The 14,271-nt window shown below is 37.4% G+C and overlaps 1 protein-coding gene across 1 annotated transcript; it reads right to left on the bottom strand.

Moving 5' to 3' along the window:
• Positions 1-1,268: 1,268 nt before the first annotated feature.
• Positions 1,269-13,852, bottom strand: tnfsf11 (TNF superfamily member 11). The gene is made up of 4 exons (XM_084122940.1): positions 13,545-13,852; positions 9,211-9,246; positions 3,225-3,363; positions 1,269-3,038 (listed from the first exon to the last, which is right to left on the bottom strand). Exons 1-4 carry the CDS (start codon positions 13,728-13,730, stop codon positions 2,614-2,616), a joined length of 786 nt encoding a protein of 261 aa, XP_083979066.1. The 5' UTR covers positions 13,731-13,852; the 3' UTR covers positions 1,269-2,613.
• Positions 13,853-14,271: the final 419 nt, after the last annotated feature.

Here is a 14,271-nt window from a genome sequence, read left to right as displayed (position 1 = left end):
TGTAATTGCTTCCAAAAAAATGAAACTTTTACAGACAGAAGAAAGTTTGCCGTGCCAGCATTCAAAACGAAAACAGGGTCTGTAGTAAAATTAGGAACAAAAACTGAATTTTAAAAGGCAAAATCTTGAAAAAATGTTGGCTTAATTTTTTTTTTTTTTTTTTTTTGTATATATAAAAGCAGCAAAACAATTTTGTTTTAAAATAAAAACTACAATATGAAGAAAATTAAAAATAATTTTTAATTTTTTTTAATTTTTTTTTACTACACTTGTATTTAAAGTACAAAGACAAATTTTGTTATTTTATTTTATGGTTACGCTACTTTTTATTATATTTTATAAAATAGTATATTTGGTCTCACTTTATTTGACAGTGTCCTTGTAGTTACAACTATAAATTATGCATAATTATATGCAACTAACCCTCAACCAAATCTAATCCTAACCCTAACACATGATTATACAGTGAGTTAATTATTATTGCTCAGAATTTAAATGTATGATTCCACTATAGCATGGACACCTTTTTTGAAAGTAATGATTATATTAAGAAAACAAATGTACAAGTTTGGTTATATATATATATATATATATATATATATATATATATATATATATATATATATATATATATATATATATATATATATATATATATATATATATATATATGTATATATATATGCAATTGCAATATTGAGGTCAAACTTCATATGTGTCCCATTTCCAACACACTTGGATTTTCACAGACCACAGTGCTTTAAATGGTTGGCTATGTTGAGTGACGAGCACTAGCACTGGGAGTTCCTCTCAAATGAATCTGCTAACTTGGGTTAGACTTGAGAAATACACAATGGGACACTGTTTTGTTTTGGTTCTCCTACTTCTATTCTCTCAGCAACTAAGTCCAAGCAAAATTATGCTGCAAATATCTGCTGAGAATCAGAGGCTAAAACAACCGCCACTAACGTGTGGATATTATTTTAAGGATGACCATGTTCCCACCCCACAGCCAGTGTAATTCACCCGTTTGCTTGACAATACCACAAAGAAAGGAAAGACCAAACATTTACTTTAGCTGTCACATCCAGAGAGGAGCCAGTTAACGCTGGGAACTGCATGTACTTTTTCATTGTCGAGGCAATATGAAAATAGAATTAACGCATATGTAAACTACGAATGGCTAGGTGAAGGCCTCCGGTGGTTGAAAACATGGTTAATATGAAACTGGATTTACATCACATTATCAAATGAAGCATTTTCATGAACAAATTAGTATTTTATTTAGAAAAGTATCTTTATTAGGCAGAATAGTATAAATAAACATAAAAAAACTGAACTTTTGCTAACATATGAAAAAACAAAAAAAAACAAATCTTAGACTTTAAGTTTGCAAACATTTTTAGGTTTGCTTTGGGCCTGGAACAATATATTCTGCTGTCCATAAACATTTGAACACAGAATTGTCAAATTAATTATACTTAAATACAAAGTTTCTTAGTGAGAAACCAATCAATTTAAGCTTTAAACAGGAGCCCTGTGCCTGGGACAAAAGCGCATGTATAACAGACCGAAAAGTCAATGCCCTTTGTCCAAAACCTCTTGAAGAATGGAATAAAGGCAATTATACACAATGTACAAAACTGTACAACAGACAGAACATTTTACAAACATTCTATCATTATTGAAAATAAATAAATACACTTAGTGCATTAAAAACAAAATTAAATTAGAGCGTACCAAACTCAGTTTGGTTCTGCACATCGCTTCCCAAAGACAGTCCAGCTGCCTTGATTTTTGTTGAATGTTTGTATACGTTTTGTTCAAGAAATTTTAAAATATCATCTGAAAGGAAGCTCCAAACATCCAACAGTGAAATTCATCGATCAGTAAAGCATCAGTACATTTTCTTGATGAGACAGGAAGTACTTATCCAACAGTTTGTCACAATTCAAATTTCCTTGACGTCGAGGTTTCTTCAATCAATCATGCTTTCAATGATCTGAGAGAAACCTTCCCATAGTCTGTAGCTATCATTTTAACATTGTGTTAGACACATTTCATGGTATTTGGACGGATTTGTTTTTACAATCAATCGATGTGATGATGAAAATGTTCATGTAAAATTTCTTAAACTAGCGATGCACTGATATGTCGTCTTAAGGCTGTTCCTTTTTTTGCATACTCACTGATAACAATGTCACTACGGGCAAAGCCGCAAATGTATTGAGTATTGAGTATACGTATTGAGTAGATTTAATTTCAAACTAAATTTGACCACTTAGTTCGTATGATTCCTCTGTGTTCCTCTGTTGTGGAGGTCGCAGCGGACTACTGTGATTTGGCGTACTTTACTGGGACTGTCCAGCATCACTCCACCGCTGCGATTCGCTGCATGGCCGTGGGTATTGGAGCATTTTTCCAATGGGTACCAACAATGGACTGATACCTATTGCCAGTATTGGTACGATTGAGAAATCTTTATGTGCTCTTAAAAAAATAATAATTCAAAAGTCAGTGATCAAAAACAAGTGCTCAGTGGTTCATAATCACTTTGAAAAAGTTTGCAAGGTTGCAAAATGTGCACATGTTCAGTAGCAAAAACTATGCAAGTCAATCGCTTATCTTAAAAATACCAAAATATGTCCCTTCAGCTTCAGGGTCCAGCAGCCATGCATTGGACACGTTGACAAAAATACCGTCGGCCCTAGTCAACTGGACACCTCTGCCCTGCTCCACACAGTACATGTTGTACTCCGCAATGTTCCACTGCAGCGTGCCGCCACTTTTTGCAAGGACAATGGGCTTGATCACAGATTGCGTGTGCTTCTCGTGGCAGATGTATTGAAACAGCTGCACGTTGCTGACGTCCACTTTGTCCGAGTCGTGTACCTTAGTATATCGAAAGCAGGTCTTGGCATAGACGTAGTAATAGCCAGGTTCATTCACTAAAATTCGCCCATCACGGTATTTCAGCTTCTTCAAATTTTCCCCATGAAAATCGTCCCAGGGGATCATGGTTAAATCATTTCGATCTTCTGCGAAAGCACCAGTAACATGGTCAGAATAAACATTGATGATATTAATATGGATATACATTACGTCAAGATCACTTAATATAGGTTACCAACAATTAGTTTTGTTTTTTATCACAAGTCTAACATTTCAGGAAACTTTTCCGACAACCATGTCATGTGATTCTGAAATAAACAGCTTATGCTTACTGGTTGAAAAGTTTGTGGGTGTCTTTATAGGAAGGTGAGCTGATGGAATGCGTGTGTCCTTTTTTTGTCGACATCTTTCCTTCCTCTCCTTTTGAAAAGTTTTCATCGGATCGCCTATTAATGTTTCACTGTGCATTTCCTGAGAAAGAAAAAACAAACACATTAATGACTCGCTGAATCCATCATTCACAGTGCAGCTTCTTATAATCATACAATAAGAAATCAACTACATATGTACAGACTAAAGGCCCATTCGCACCAAGCAGGATAACTACAGTGATAAAGATATAGTTACAAAAATCTTTCTAAATATAAAAGAAAAGCAGTCCACACCACAACTATCACGATAATGGGATGGAAAAATTATATATTTTTTTCCAGCTGATGAACGATAAACACATTGACAGCCAATCAGAATCCACCCGACTTTAAAGAACTTGAGCATTTAAAGCGGCAGACGACAAAACTGCAGCACCTGCTTATAATAAACAGAACGATATTGTGCGTTGATGTGGACACATAGCGTTATAATTATCGTTCTTGGTGTGAACGGGACTTAAGCATTGGATATCTGATGTTTATTGTAGATATTTAATGTAGAGTTATGAGGAGCAGAATTCTGGACCAATGATATTTCACATCGGCTATACAGTATCTACAGTACCTAGCACAATACAACAGAAATAGAAACCAGGCAAGTTTGCTGGAAGTGGTGTAAAGGTATACATTCCTTATAAATGACACATTAACCCTCTACTGCTCAGCATTTTATTTTTATTTTTTGACCAGCTCATTTTATTCTTGTTCATTCAAAGAAGAAATACGATACACTATGTTGTGACCACGTGTCCTCATGGTCACATTTCCTTTTTTCACACAAGCAGCAAAATTCTGAATAATGGTTACATTGCTACATTCTCGAACTGAATCTCATGACTCATGACCAGAAAAAGTGTCCTAAAAATAATTTCTGTCACTTGATGTGCATTTGAAAAGCAAAAAGCGTCAAACATTACATGACGTAAACTCACTTCATAATGTCATACGTGTTTGAAATAAATTCCATTTGGGATCTGAAGTGGCTTCTTATCACAGGATTAGGCAGACAATATATTATTTTGAAGCATTCTATATCTAATGCTATGTCGATTAGAATTCTAGGCTACAAGATCCAATTTTCAAAAGTCTTACGAACAAATATTCAGTATGGGTTTTATGACCTTTTATCGCTTTTTCACAAACTACGCATAAACGTAATTGTATCAAAACTACAAACTTTTACATACACGCTGCACACATATTATCATAGCAGAGTTTGTGCTGAATACAGTGTAATCAGACTTTAGCCATGAAAATGTTATAAGTAACAGAAATAAGCACAAATGTCAGAACACCTCCAGGACCCAGAAAACACCTCAGACCCCAGAGGGTTAAAGGAGAACTCCGGTCAATTTTAACATTGAGCTAATTTTTTTTGTAAATTTGGAGTGCTGTCAGTACAGAGAACAACGACAAAAATCGTTGTTGCCTACACCGTGTTATCCTCTTTTTAAAATTTGCACCCTGTTGACTTAAATGGAGCAAGTTTTAAACCTGCTTTTAGCCTCTTAACATCCTTGATGTGTCATTACAAGTGCCCAGCCATTGTGAGTGATTCCTTAAGAGTGAACACGGTGAATCTGACTGCAGTAGATGTGAAAGATATGAATACAAATTATGTTAATTCAACCAGCGCACATACCTGTATTTACTTCCTGTTTTCGGTCGAAGTCCACAGTAGTCGATTGTCAAGTTCTCCACTGTTGCTTAGTTACCTATGATCACGCGCGTGAACTCGACAATCGACTACTGTGGACTTCGAAAGTAAATACAGGTATGTGCGCTGGCTGAATTAACATCATTTTTATTCATATCTTTCACATCTACTGCAGTCAGATTCACCCGTGTTCACTCTGAAGGAATCACTCACATGGCTGGGCACTTGTAATGACACATCAAGGATGTTAAGAGGCTAAAAGCAGGTTTAAAACTTGCCCCATTTAAGTCAACAGGGTGCAAATTTTAAAAAGAGGATAACACGGTGTAGGAAACACCGATTTTTGTCGTTGTTCTCTGTACTGACAGCACTCCAAATTTACAAAAAAATGAGCTCAATGTTAAAATTGACCGGAGTTCTCCTTTAAGTTTCTCAACCGGTGGGTCCTGACCCAAATGTGAATTACAAGACCGCTTTGAGTGGGTCGCGGTATGTGTAGTCAAAGAACGCGAGACTTTTATCATAAGATATGCTGTCAGACACAGTTTAAAGTTGCGTTCACGCCATGTTAAGTAATTACTGTAATTACGAGATTTCCACATGTAAAAAGCATTTCCTTCCTCGTAGAGCTCGTAATTGCAGCTTTTAAGATTGGAATTTAATGAGAGCTCCGTACCACCTGACCGCTGCAGATTCATTTAGGCGTTATAGTGTTGCAATAGAAATGAATAATACCCCAGACCGAGGACGTGAAAAGCTCCAAATAGAACGTGATAGGTTGTCATATCGAGACTGCGGTAATTATGCCATGACATAAAACGGACAGAAAACAGTGTTGTAAGCAGCCCTCCTCCAGCACTCCTTACGCCATTGGTCCTGCCTTTTGTTCACACGGAGTGCATTCCGGGACTGATCCCGGCAATGTTACTAGGTCCCCATCCCTGATTGGTCGTAGTGTTATCCAATTGCGTGCAGTGAGATTTTCAAATGCATGCTTGGTGCCGCCCCTCGAGCTGGCCGATTTTCATTAGTCGATGCCAGACCATTAATCTTTTCGATTTAGGTCTGGATTTCCAGGCTAATGTTGTGTGTTAGCTAGGAAGGATTTGCATGCAGGTATGATGTTTATTCTATTTATCAGTATCAGTGTCCATATGTTTTATTAACAGTTCAAATGATCATTATGTATTTACTTTGGTAACTGAACCCAAAATACCACTTTATTTTCACTTTGTGTTATTTTCTATATTTTTGATGACTCTGGTGACCGTACCAACTCACTAACTTTATTCTATTAACAAAAACTAGCCTGGGACTGCTATTTTAATAGCCTCACCTTATACTGTTTATTCATCTGTGTTAGTGATATTCTTACAGTCAATGTGTTGAGTAAAGTGGAATGGTACTTGTGTGTGTCAACCATGTTTGAGAAATAAATAATTGGTTCAACAGTTGGTTCATCATTCAAATGGTTCAAAGAAGAAACAATTTTAACATAAAAAAAAAGTCTTCATATACAGTATGGGCGCCGTGCATGATAGGTAACACCAAGGAAATATAAAAAATAAAACATAAAAAAGTGCATATGCAGGAGACCAGAATGCAAGGACACTACCAACATAACAGGCAATAAAGGGGTTTCCCCTCTGCAGTTTCACAGCTCAGGTATGACTGAAATGTTCTCTGTGCCTCAAGCAAATTTTGAAAAAACAAACAAAACCAAAAAAATCTGAAAGAATAAAAGCTCTGTTACGGTATTCAAGTTGCAAGGTGTCTTTAAAATGAAGCCAACAATCTAGCAATTCATGAAAACACTGAATTGAACTTCAACTGTGTGTCATACCACAAAGAGATTTGTATAAGTGGTAGTAGATTAAGGCCTAAGTAAAAGCTATCCTTATGAAATATAAACTAAATATCTAAATGTTATAATATTAGGCTTTTAGTCCTAGACTAGCATCAAATAACAAACTAACATAATAATTAGGTCTTTCAAGTGCAGAGTTCTGGTTTTTGTTCGATGCTCTGACCTTCTTAAGAACTTTGGTACACCGCAAACAAAGTAGGCCAGTACAAACACGCTCTCAAACTAAATTGCATTTGAGCTGCATTAAAAAAAGCCAAGATATAACATATATTTAAAGACTTAAGTTGTCCCAGGGTAATGATAAAACTAGTACACTTCTCATGACCTGGCAAAGCAAGCCATCCTGACAAAGAAAAGTTCCAGGGACTTTGGCTTGACCTTTTCACAAGCGACTACACCATCCTGGTTTAGGAAATGTTTTACAGCAACCATGGCATTCTCCGGTGTGTTGATCCTCGTCTTTAAACTATTTTTTTTTGTGAAAATACCAAAGCATAACCTATGTTTAACAATGGAACACTGATACTATTAATGCTAGAAGCACATTCTATAAGTCCAATCAACATTAATTCAGGTCATAGTTTTGGAATGTCTTTGTGCTAATAGGAGGAAATGCCATGCTTTGGGCATGTGGAATGTCTATAATGCTAAGAATGAATAAATTAGCCTAAAGGAGTTTTTAGTTGACAGGGTCCGCGCCAGAGTGCACAAAGTGAGTGGGCATGTCGAGTCTGGGGGATTGGGTGGCTCATTTGTCCGTTCCCCATCGGGAATAAAAAAAAAAAAACTGCACCTGTTTCTGAGAATTGATTGATCTAAATAGAGTATACTACATAGATGAAGCAATATTCAGAAATGGGTGCAACGAATAAAGCTAGTAAATAAAATTTTTACATATACCATTTTTATAACATATAGTTTTTTATATGCATGGGGTATTTGTCAACTGAAGGCATGCTGTCTGAGTTTCCAATGTTGACAGCTCCATAAAATAGCCCACTGGAAGTGCTGTAGTTTTGCTGTACTATACTAAAAATATGACAAGTACATTTCACAAATAACTTTAGTTTCTGAACAAATACAGCAGTAATTGATGTCATAAATACACAAGCCTGATTTTTGTTTTAATTGTCAGAATCTATCTACATGACCTTAGCTTACCTAATAATTTATAAATATTTCAATAAATAAATATTTCAACAATACAATAATTGTATATATAGCCTACAGTTTATTCATATGCAATGTAAGTTCATTTCAAATAAATGAGGCTGAATCCAAGGAGCTCTAAAAGAATTTTAGAATAGCTATCTGAAGCTAAAGGAGGCATCCGTAACCGAAAGCACATCGCCGGCACTCCTGTATTGATGGCTCCATTGCTGTAGACCATTTAAAACGTTAAATAAAGATTGTAATGTGTGAGGGCCAAGTATGGTAACCCATACTCAGAATTTGTCCTCTGCATTTAACCAATCCAAGTTAGTGCATACACACCCGGAGCAGTGGGCAGCCATTTACTGCGGCGCCCGGGGAGCAAAAGGTGCCTTGCTCAAGGGCACTTCAATAGTTTCCTGGTGGTATTGAGATTCGAACCTGCGACCTTCGGGTTACAAGTCTAACTCTCTAACCATTAACTCTCAACCCGTGGCGCCGACGCTGTTAGTAGACCATCACAGCCCACCCCATCACCTCCCGAAATAATTATGAGTGTCAACTATGTCAAGTATCGATAGTATGTCAAGTAAGACGATATCCGTCCTTCGGATGAGACGTTAAACCGAGGTTCTGACTCTCTGTGGTCATTCTCGTAAAGAGTAGGGGTGTAACCCCGGTGTTCTGGCCACATTCCACCCATTCGCCCTTGTCAATCATAGCCTCCTAATAATTCCCATTAATTGAATTGGCTCCATCACTCTCTCTCCTCTCCACCTATAGCTGGTGTGTGGTGAGCACACTGGCGCCAATGTACCGTGGCTGCCGTCGCATCATCCAAGTGGATGCTGCACACTGGTAGTGGTTGAGGAGAGATTCCCTGATACAATTGTAAAGCGCTTTGGGTGTACAGTAGTACATATGAAGGCGCTATATAAATGCCTCATTCATTCATTCATTCGTTCATCATTGAACAGCAACTATCAATTCAAAACCTGAAAAAAAAGCATATAAAAAGGTCTAAAGACTAAGGGACATGGTGAGATTTAAGGTGTCATCATTGTATTCCTTTCAAAAGATTTCAAAACCCAAACTGTGTTGTGTAACAAGAGAAAACTAATGCTTCTGCAAACTGATGCAGTTTCTGAGTCTGAGCCAAAGCACACAAACTTGAGAAAAACAGACTCATCTTTTGAAGTTTATTAGCTCACCTCATTAGGACTCTGCTGGGCTGAGGCAAGGTCAACCTGTAAAAAAACAAACAAACACACTTCGGTTACACAACTGCATCCAGCTGGATTGCTATTAACTAACAGGTACCACTGCACACGCATGATTTTAATGAACTTACAGGAAAGCAGCATTATTTTCATATAGAGACATTTTCTGTGCTTGACATTCAAAAGTGTACAAAAGTGTTTAAAGATATACTTTATCCAATTCAGTGTGAACTAATACAAAGTACAAACTAATACAAATACTGTCATGAAACTCTAGATGGTTGATGGTCCTTAAGTCAACTCTGTTTGCAATCAAATCATTCTCTATAGGGCACAGCTGATTGGTTCCTGCTGTTTCAGTAGCCAACCTTCATATACTCGGTCAGCATTTTCTGTAGCAGTTGTAGCATGCTTTCAGAAACCCTCCACCTTCCCCAGCTCCACCTGTATAGATCTGCTATGGTAATTCATGTAAGTTATATTGTACAGCAACAGCATGTCTTACTCACAGCAGCGTGTCGTGTGTGTATTGGCAGTAGCAAGTCCTGTACTTACTCTGCAGCAGCAACAACAGGGCTGCACGATTAATCGCAATTAACCTAAAATCGTGTTTAAACTGATTGGGCTTTTATTGCGATTATGAAAGCGCAGCTTGTCAGTGACGTACGGCTCTGTGATCAGTAGCAAATGCTGCTCCATCTGAAAGCACTGCGAGTTTGAGTCTCTTATGACGTGCATTTGAAAATGCAACGCGTTTATTTTCAAAAACGACTTTCCAAACCTCCTGTCCAACAAAAGACAACATTTTTACTCCAAACTCACTTCATAACGACAGTTGAGCATCCTTCTGTGAGATGGTGTGACTTCTTACACAGAATAAGGCACACAACATATTTCATAATATTTTATACTGAGCCTGGTTTCTCCCAAGGTTTTTTTCTCCATTCTGCCACATTAAGGAGCTTTGGTTCCTTACCACTGTCGCCTTTTCCCACCTTTGTTGTCATTGGCTTTTGGCTTGCTTAGTTGGGGACATTAAATTTAACATTTAATTTAATTTTCAACAATAATATTGATCTGCCTGAACTGACACCATTATATGAGAACTGAACTGAGCTGGACAAGACATCACTGTCAAGTGGTATAAATATACAGTAAGTTGAATCTACAGCAAAGCATGGGAGAGTGACCCAACTCTCAAAACGTGGATTACGCCTGTGATGTGAGATGACTCGAAGCCCCTTAATAAATAGGCCTATAACTAACTCTGAGAGCACAGCTGAATGACTTGAATTGAAATCAAATATGGGACGACTCCTATCCATGGTCATGGGCACGCTGGCCTGACCACGACATCTGCAACTTTTAAACTATCCAGACTGAACTCTACCCATCCCCGACAGCTGCTGAAAGAGGTTTTGAATCAACGATTAATCAGTTTTGACTGTGCTAAGTTCTGTGCTGTTCTACAATGTGAACTTCAAGAAAGATGTACTAGTTCTGTTTGAAGTTAAAGCGGAACACAAAGTTACACGCATTATTATTGTTGTTAATTTAGTAATAGACCACAGCTTTTAAGGTGTGTGCGAGGTTTAAAGTCTTAATTTCTTGACTGCCTTTTGCAAATATTTGACATTTTTAAAGTTTCTACCTGTTCAGGTAGTAACATTTTTGTTTTACTGTACATGTTTGGATCCGTTTCCCTGTTGTATTGTTTTCCTAGCAAAGGAATTCGGTCATTTTTATAATTTTTTTTAGTCATTGTTAAGTTTTAAAGAGGTAAATGGTACTTGCTCACATTCTTTTGGCTGTGAGAGCTTTTGGGCCGGAAACCGTCAACCTGATCTGGCAACACTGGATAAGTAGCAGGCTTACATAGAATCTGCACCCGCAGAATACTGCAAAAAGTTCCAGTTCTGCTGCAAAATTGGAATGTCTGCCATTTATACAATTCTACTGACGGTGTAAATTCTCTGGTGCTTTCGCTTATTGCATTTTTCGGAAACCCTTTTTTATTGTAATATTATGTGCTTTGCGACATGTAATTTAACGCCATCTTTCTTTGGAGACTCTGCTGTGTGTGTGCGTTCATGTGTTTTGAAGAAGGTGTGGTTTCATCAAGTAAAAGCGCTCTGAAGGGAGGATGGGATCTCCTGCTTTTAAATGTGAAACCTTATTTGCCTAATGAAGAAGGAAGAACACTGAAGTATTTTCTTCCTCAAGTATCCTCAAGCACAAACATGTTTTTCTACAATTTTTTACATTTTCCACATTCCTGGAAGTGAAATAGACCATTCTCACAGATCTTGCGCTATGATCAACAGGTAATACAGTAAAACCAGAGCGTAAAGAATGCATCTTAATCTATAAAGGGTGCAGGTGCTCAATCAGGAAGTAATATGATACACTGCAAAATTCTTGACTTGGAAATTCTTGAAATTGTGTGTGACTGCAAGTAACAACAGTTTGTAGGCAGTGTGTGATGTTATTCCTCTCCTTTGATAAACTGAACTGCATTTGAAATTCATGGACTATAAAATGAATGACAAGCATTTCATAATCATATATGGTTCGGTTCAGTTGAGGATTGTCCCTGTATCGATTTCTGAAGACAACATGAACCATGCGCCAAACACAACTGACATTCAACTTTTTCCTTTCCTTGCATCTGTTGCTTTGGCCCTCCACCAGCGCATGCACAAGAAGCTTCCGACATACACCGCTGTGTTTGTGCCAAAGCCTCATGAAACAAGATGTCATAATATCCTCCACAGCTTTCACACTACAGGAGAGAGATCTGGGTATGACAACATGTGATAGCTGTTTCTCAGCATCCCATTTGTTGCATCTCTACCAAACATTTAAATAGACCACCAGATGAGCAAATGAAGTCAGGGGGAAAATGCATACCTGACATGACTAGCGAACAACAGGGGGGGGGGGGGAGTGCTTTGTATCAACTACACTGCCCGTCCAAAGTGCCGACGTTTTGAATTCCAGGAAATTATGATCCTTAAAAGCATCTTAGAATGCAGTTCTTAAAGTTGGTTGAGTAAATGTTTGTCCAGGGTAAGCAGAGCTGAAATCTAGGTAAAGAAGAACCTTTTATTTGATCTACATGTTTCGGTCACTATAATTCCCATTCTTCCATTTGTGTTATTTTATTCAAATGTTACAAACTTTAATATTTTTTTCTAATATATATATATATATATATATATATATATATATTGTCATATAGAAGAATGTGCAGACATGTCCAGCTTTTGGCTGGCACTGCATGTCTTTGTATCACTTGTGGGAGACTCTCAACAATATTTGGTCAATGCCTGTTTTCTCCAGATTTATGGAAAATGCGAAAAAAAGGAAACCAGTGCTGGACCAACAACACATTCATGAAGATCAACACTGCCTAAAACCAAAATTTCCTGCGTCAGCAATTGGATTAGACTGCTATAGTTTTCCCCAGAACAAAACATTGAGTACAAAATTAAACTATTTAAACCTTTACTAACCAGCAAATTGAATGACAATAACGTTTGCGAGTGAATTCGGAGAGAGAATAAATATACTACAAATAAAACACTTAATCTCACATTAAGGTCAATGGGCCTATCTTTTTGAGATGATATTAGTAGCAATAATGTCTCTAATGAAAAAAGAAAAAGAAAAAAAACAACACAAACACTTGAAAAGTAATGTTTCGTGTCGCGTGCAATGACAGAGATTCAAATCCCGAAGAAATTGGCTATAAACTACTTTTTTTTAATTTTTTTTTATAAACCAACATGGATCACTGAAAATGATTTATAGAAAACAACATTTTGATAATAGCTTTTTTTATTATTATTAAATGTCAAAAGACATACGCTGGAGAAACAGAGGTGATGACAATTCGGAGACCCTTTAAAGGTGGGACTCAATTGGACGGACCAAATTCATACTTTTTTTATTTCTTATGTCAAACACTTTCACTTCCAACAATTGTGCAGCATGTAAAACACAGAAGCAATGGTTTTAAAAGTTACGTTCAAAACCCACAAAAAGCACTGAGTGGGCACAATACGCTTCTGCGAGCGCGCGCTCCTTCTGATGTTCAAACGCGCTTGAACAGAAGAGGCGCGTTTCACACACACACACACACACACACTGATCCGTCCTGCAACACTTGAAATTCAGATTTCAAAACAAGTTAAACGGAACCTGGTCTCAAACCTGTCGAAACGCATGTCAAACCTTATGATTAATGCACTAAAATTGTGAAAAGTCCAGTTAAACTGTTGTATTGAAAGACTTTAAGAAGTAGAGAGTAATTGAGTTCTTACCTCTCGGAGATAACCGGTTAAGTGCAACAAAATCGCCACACTCGACGCGACCTGCAGCAGTCCCATGACAGCGAGCGTGCAGAATATGAGCGCTCTGTGCGTGGAGCCCGCCTGAGGAGCGCGCGCCGGAGCCTCTTCCATATCTATATGATTCCGCAGGTACGCGCGATAATCATTAGCTGCCATGAGCGCTCGTTCGCGGAACAAATCCTCTCTCAGTGGGAGGACTCGACAAATGATCAACGATTCATATAAACATGGGGGTGGGCAATGCAGTTAGCTTCGTAAAACAGCCAATCAGATAATAGACACAGATGATCTCGCTTTCAGGCGTCTTTTTTTTTTTCTCTTCTTTTCTTTTTTTTTTTTTTTTTTTTTTTTTGCGTGAGTTCAGTCAAGAGCAGGTTGACGGAGTATGCTGTCACATTTTATATCTTAGCCCACTACATGAAGTTTGCACTATCCTTGAGAGACTAGTCATGCTGCCCTTACTTCCTCTTTATAAATGTTCTGAATAAATCAATGCATTTGTGGTTATTAATTGTCCTTCTCGCACACAAAATAGGCATACCATACAAACCATAACGAGATTAAAACCGATAGCTTCTTAAAAGCAGTAAGATTAACATAACAAGTGAGTAATAATAAACCACTTGCACTTTAAACCCACTGTATAATGGCTCTGTGTGTTTTTTTTATAATTGCCATTACTTCCTGGAGTGATGTA

This window comes from Abramis brama, assembly GCF_963993115.1.
Source record: "Abramis brama genome assembly, chromosome: 8".
Taxonomy (NCBI): Eukaryota; Metazoa; Chordata; class Actinopteri; order Cypriniformes; family Leuciscidae; genus Abramis; species Abramis brama.
Note: the sequence above shows the minus strand (reverse complement) of the source record. Positions and strands in the feature narration are given on the sequence as shown.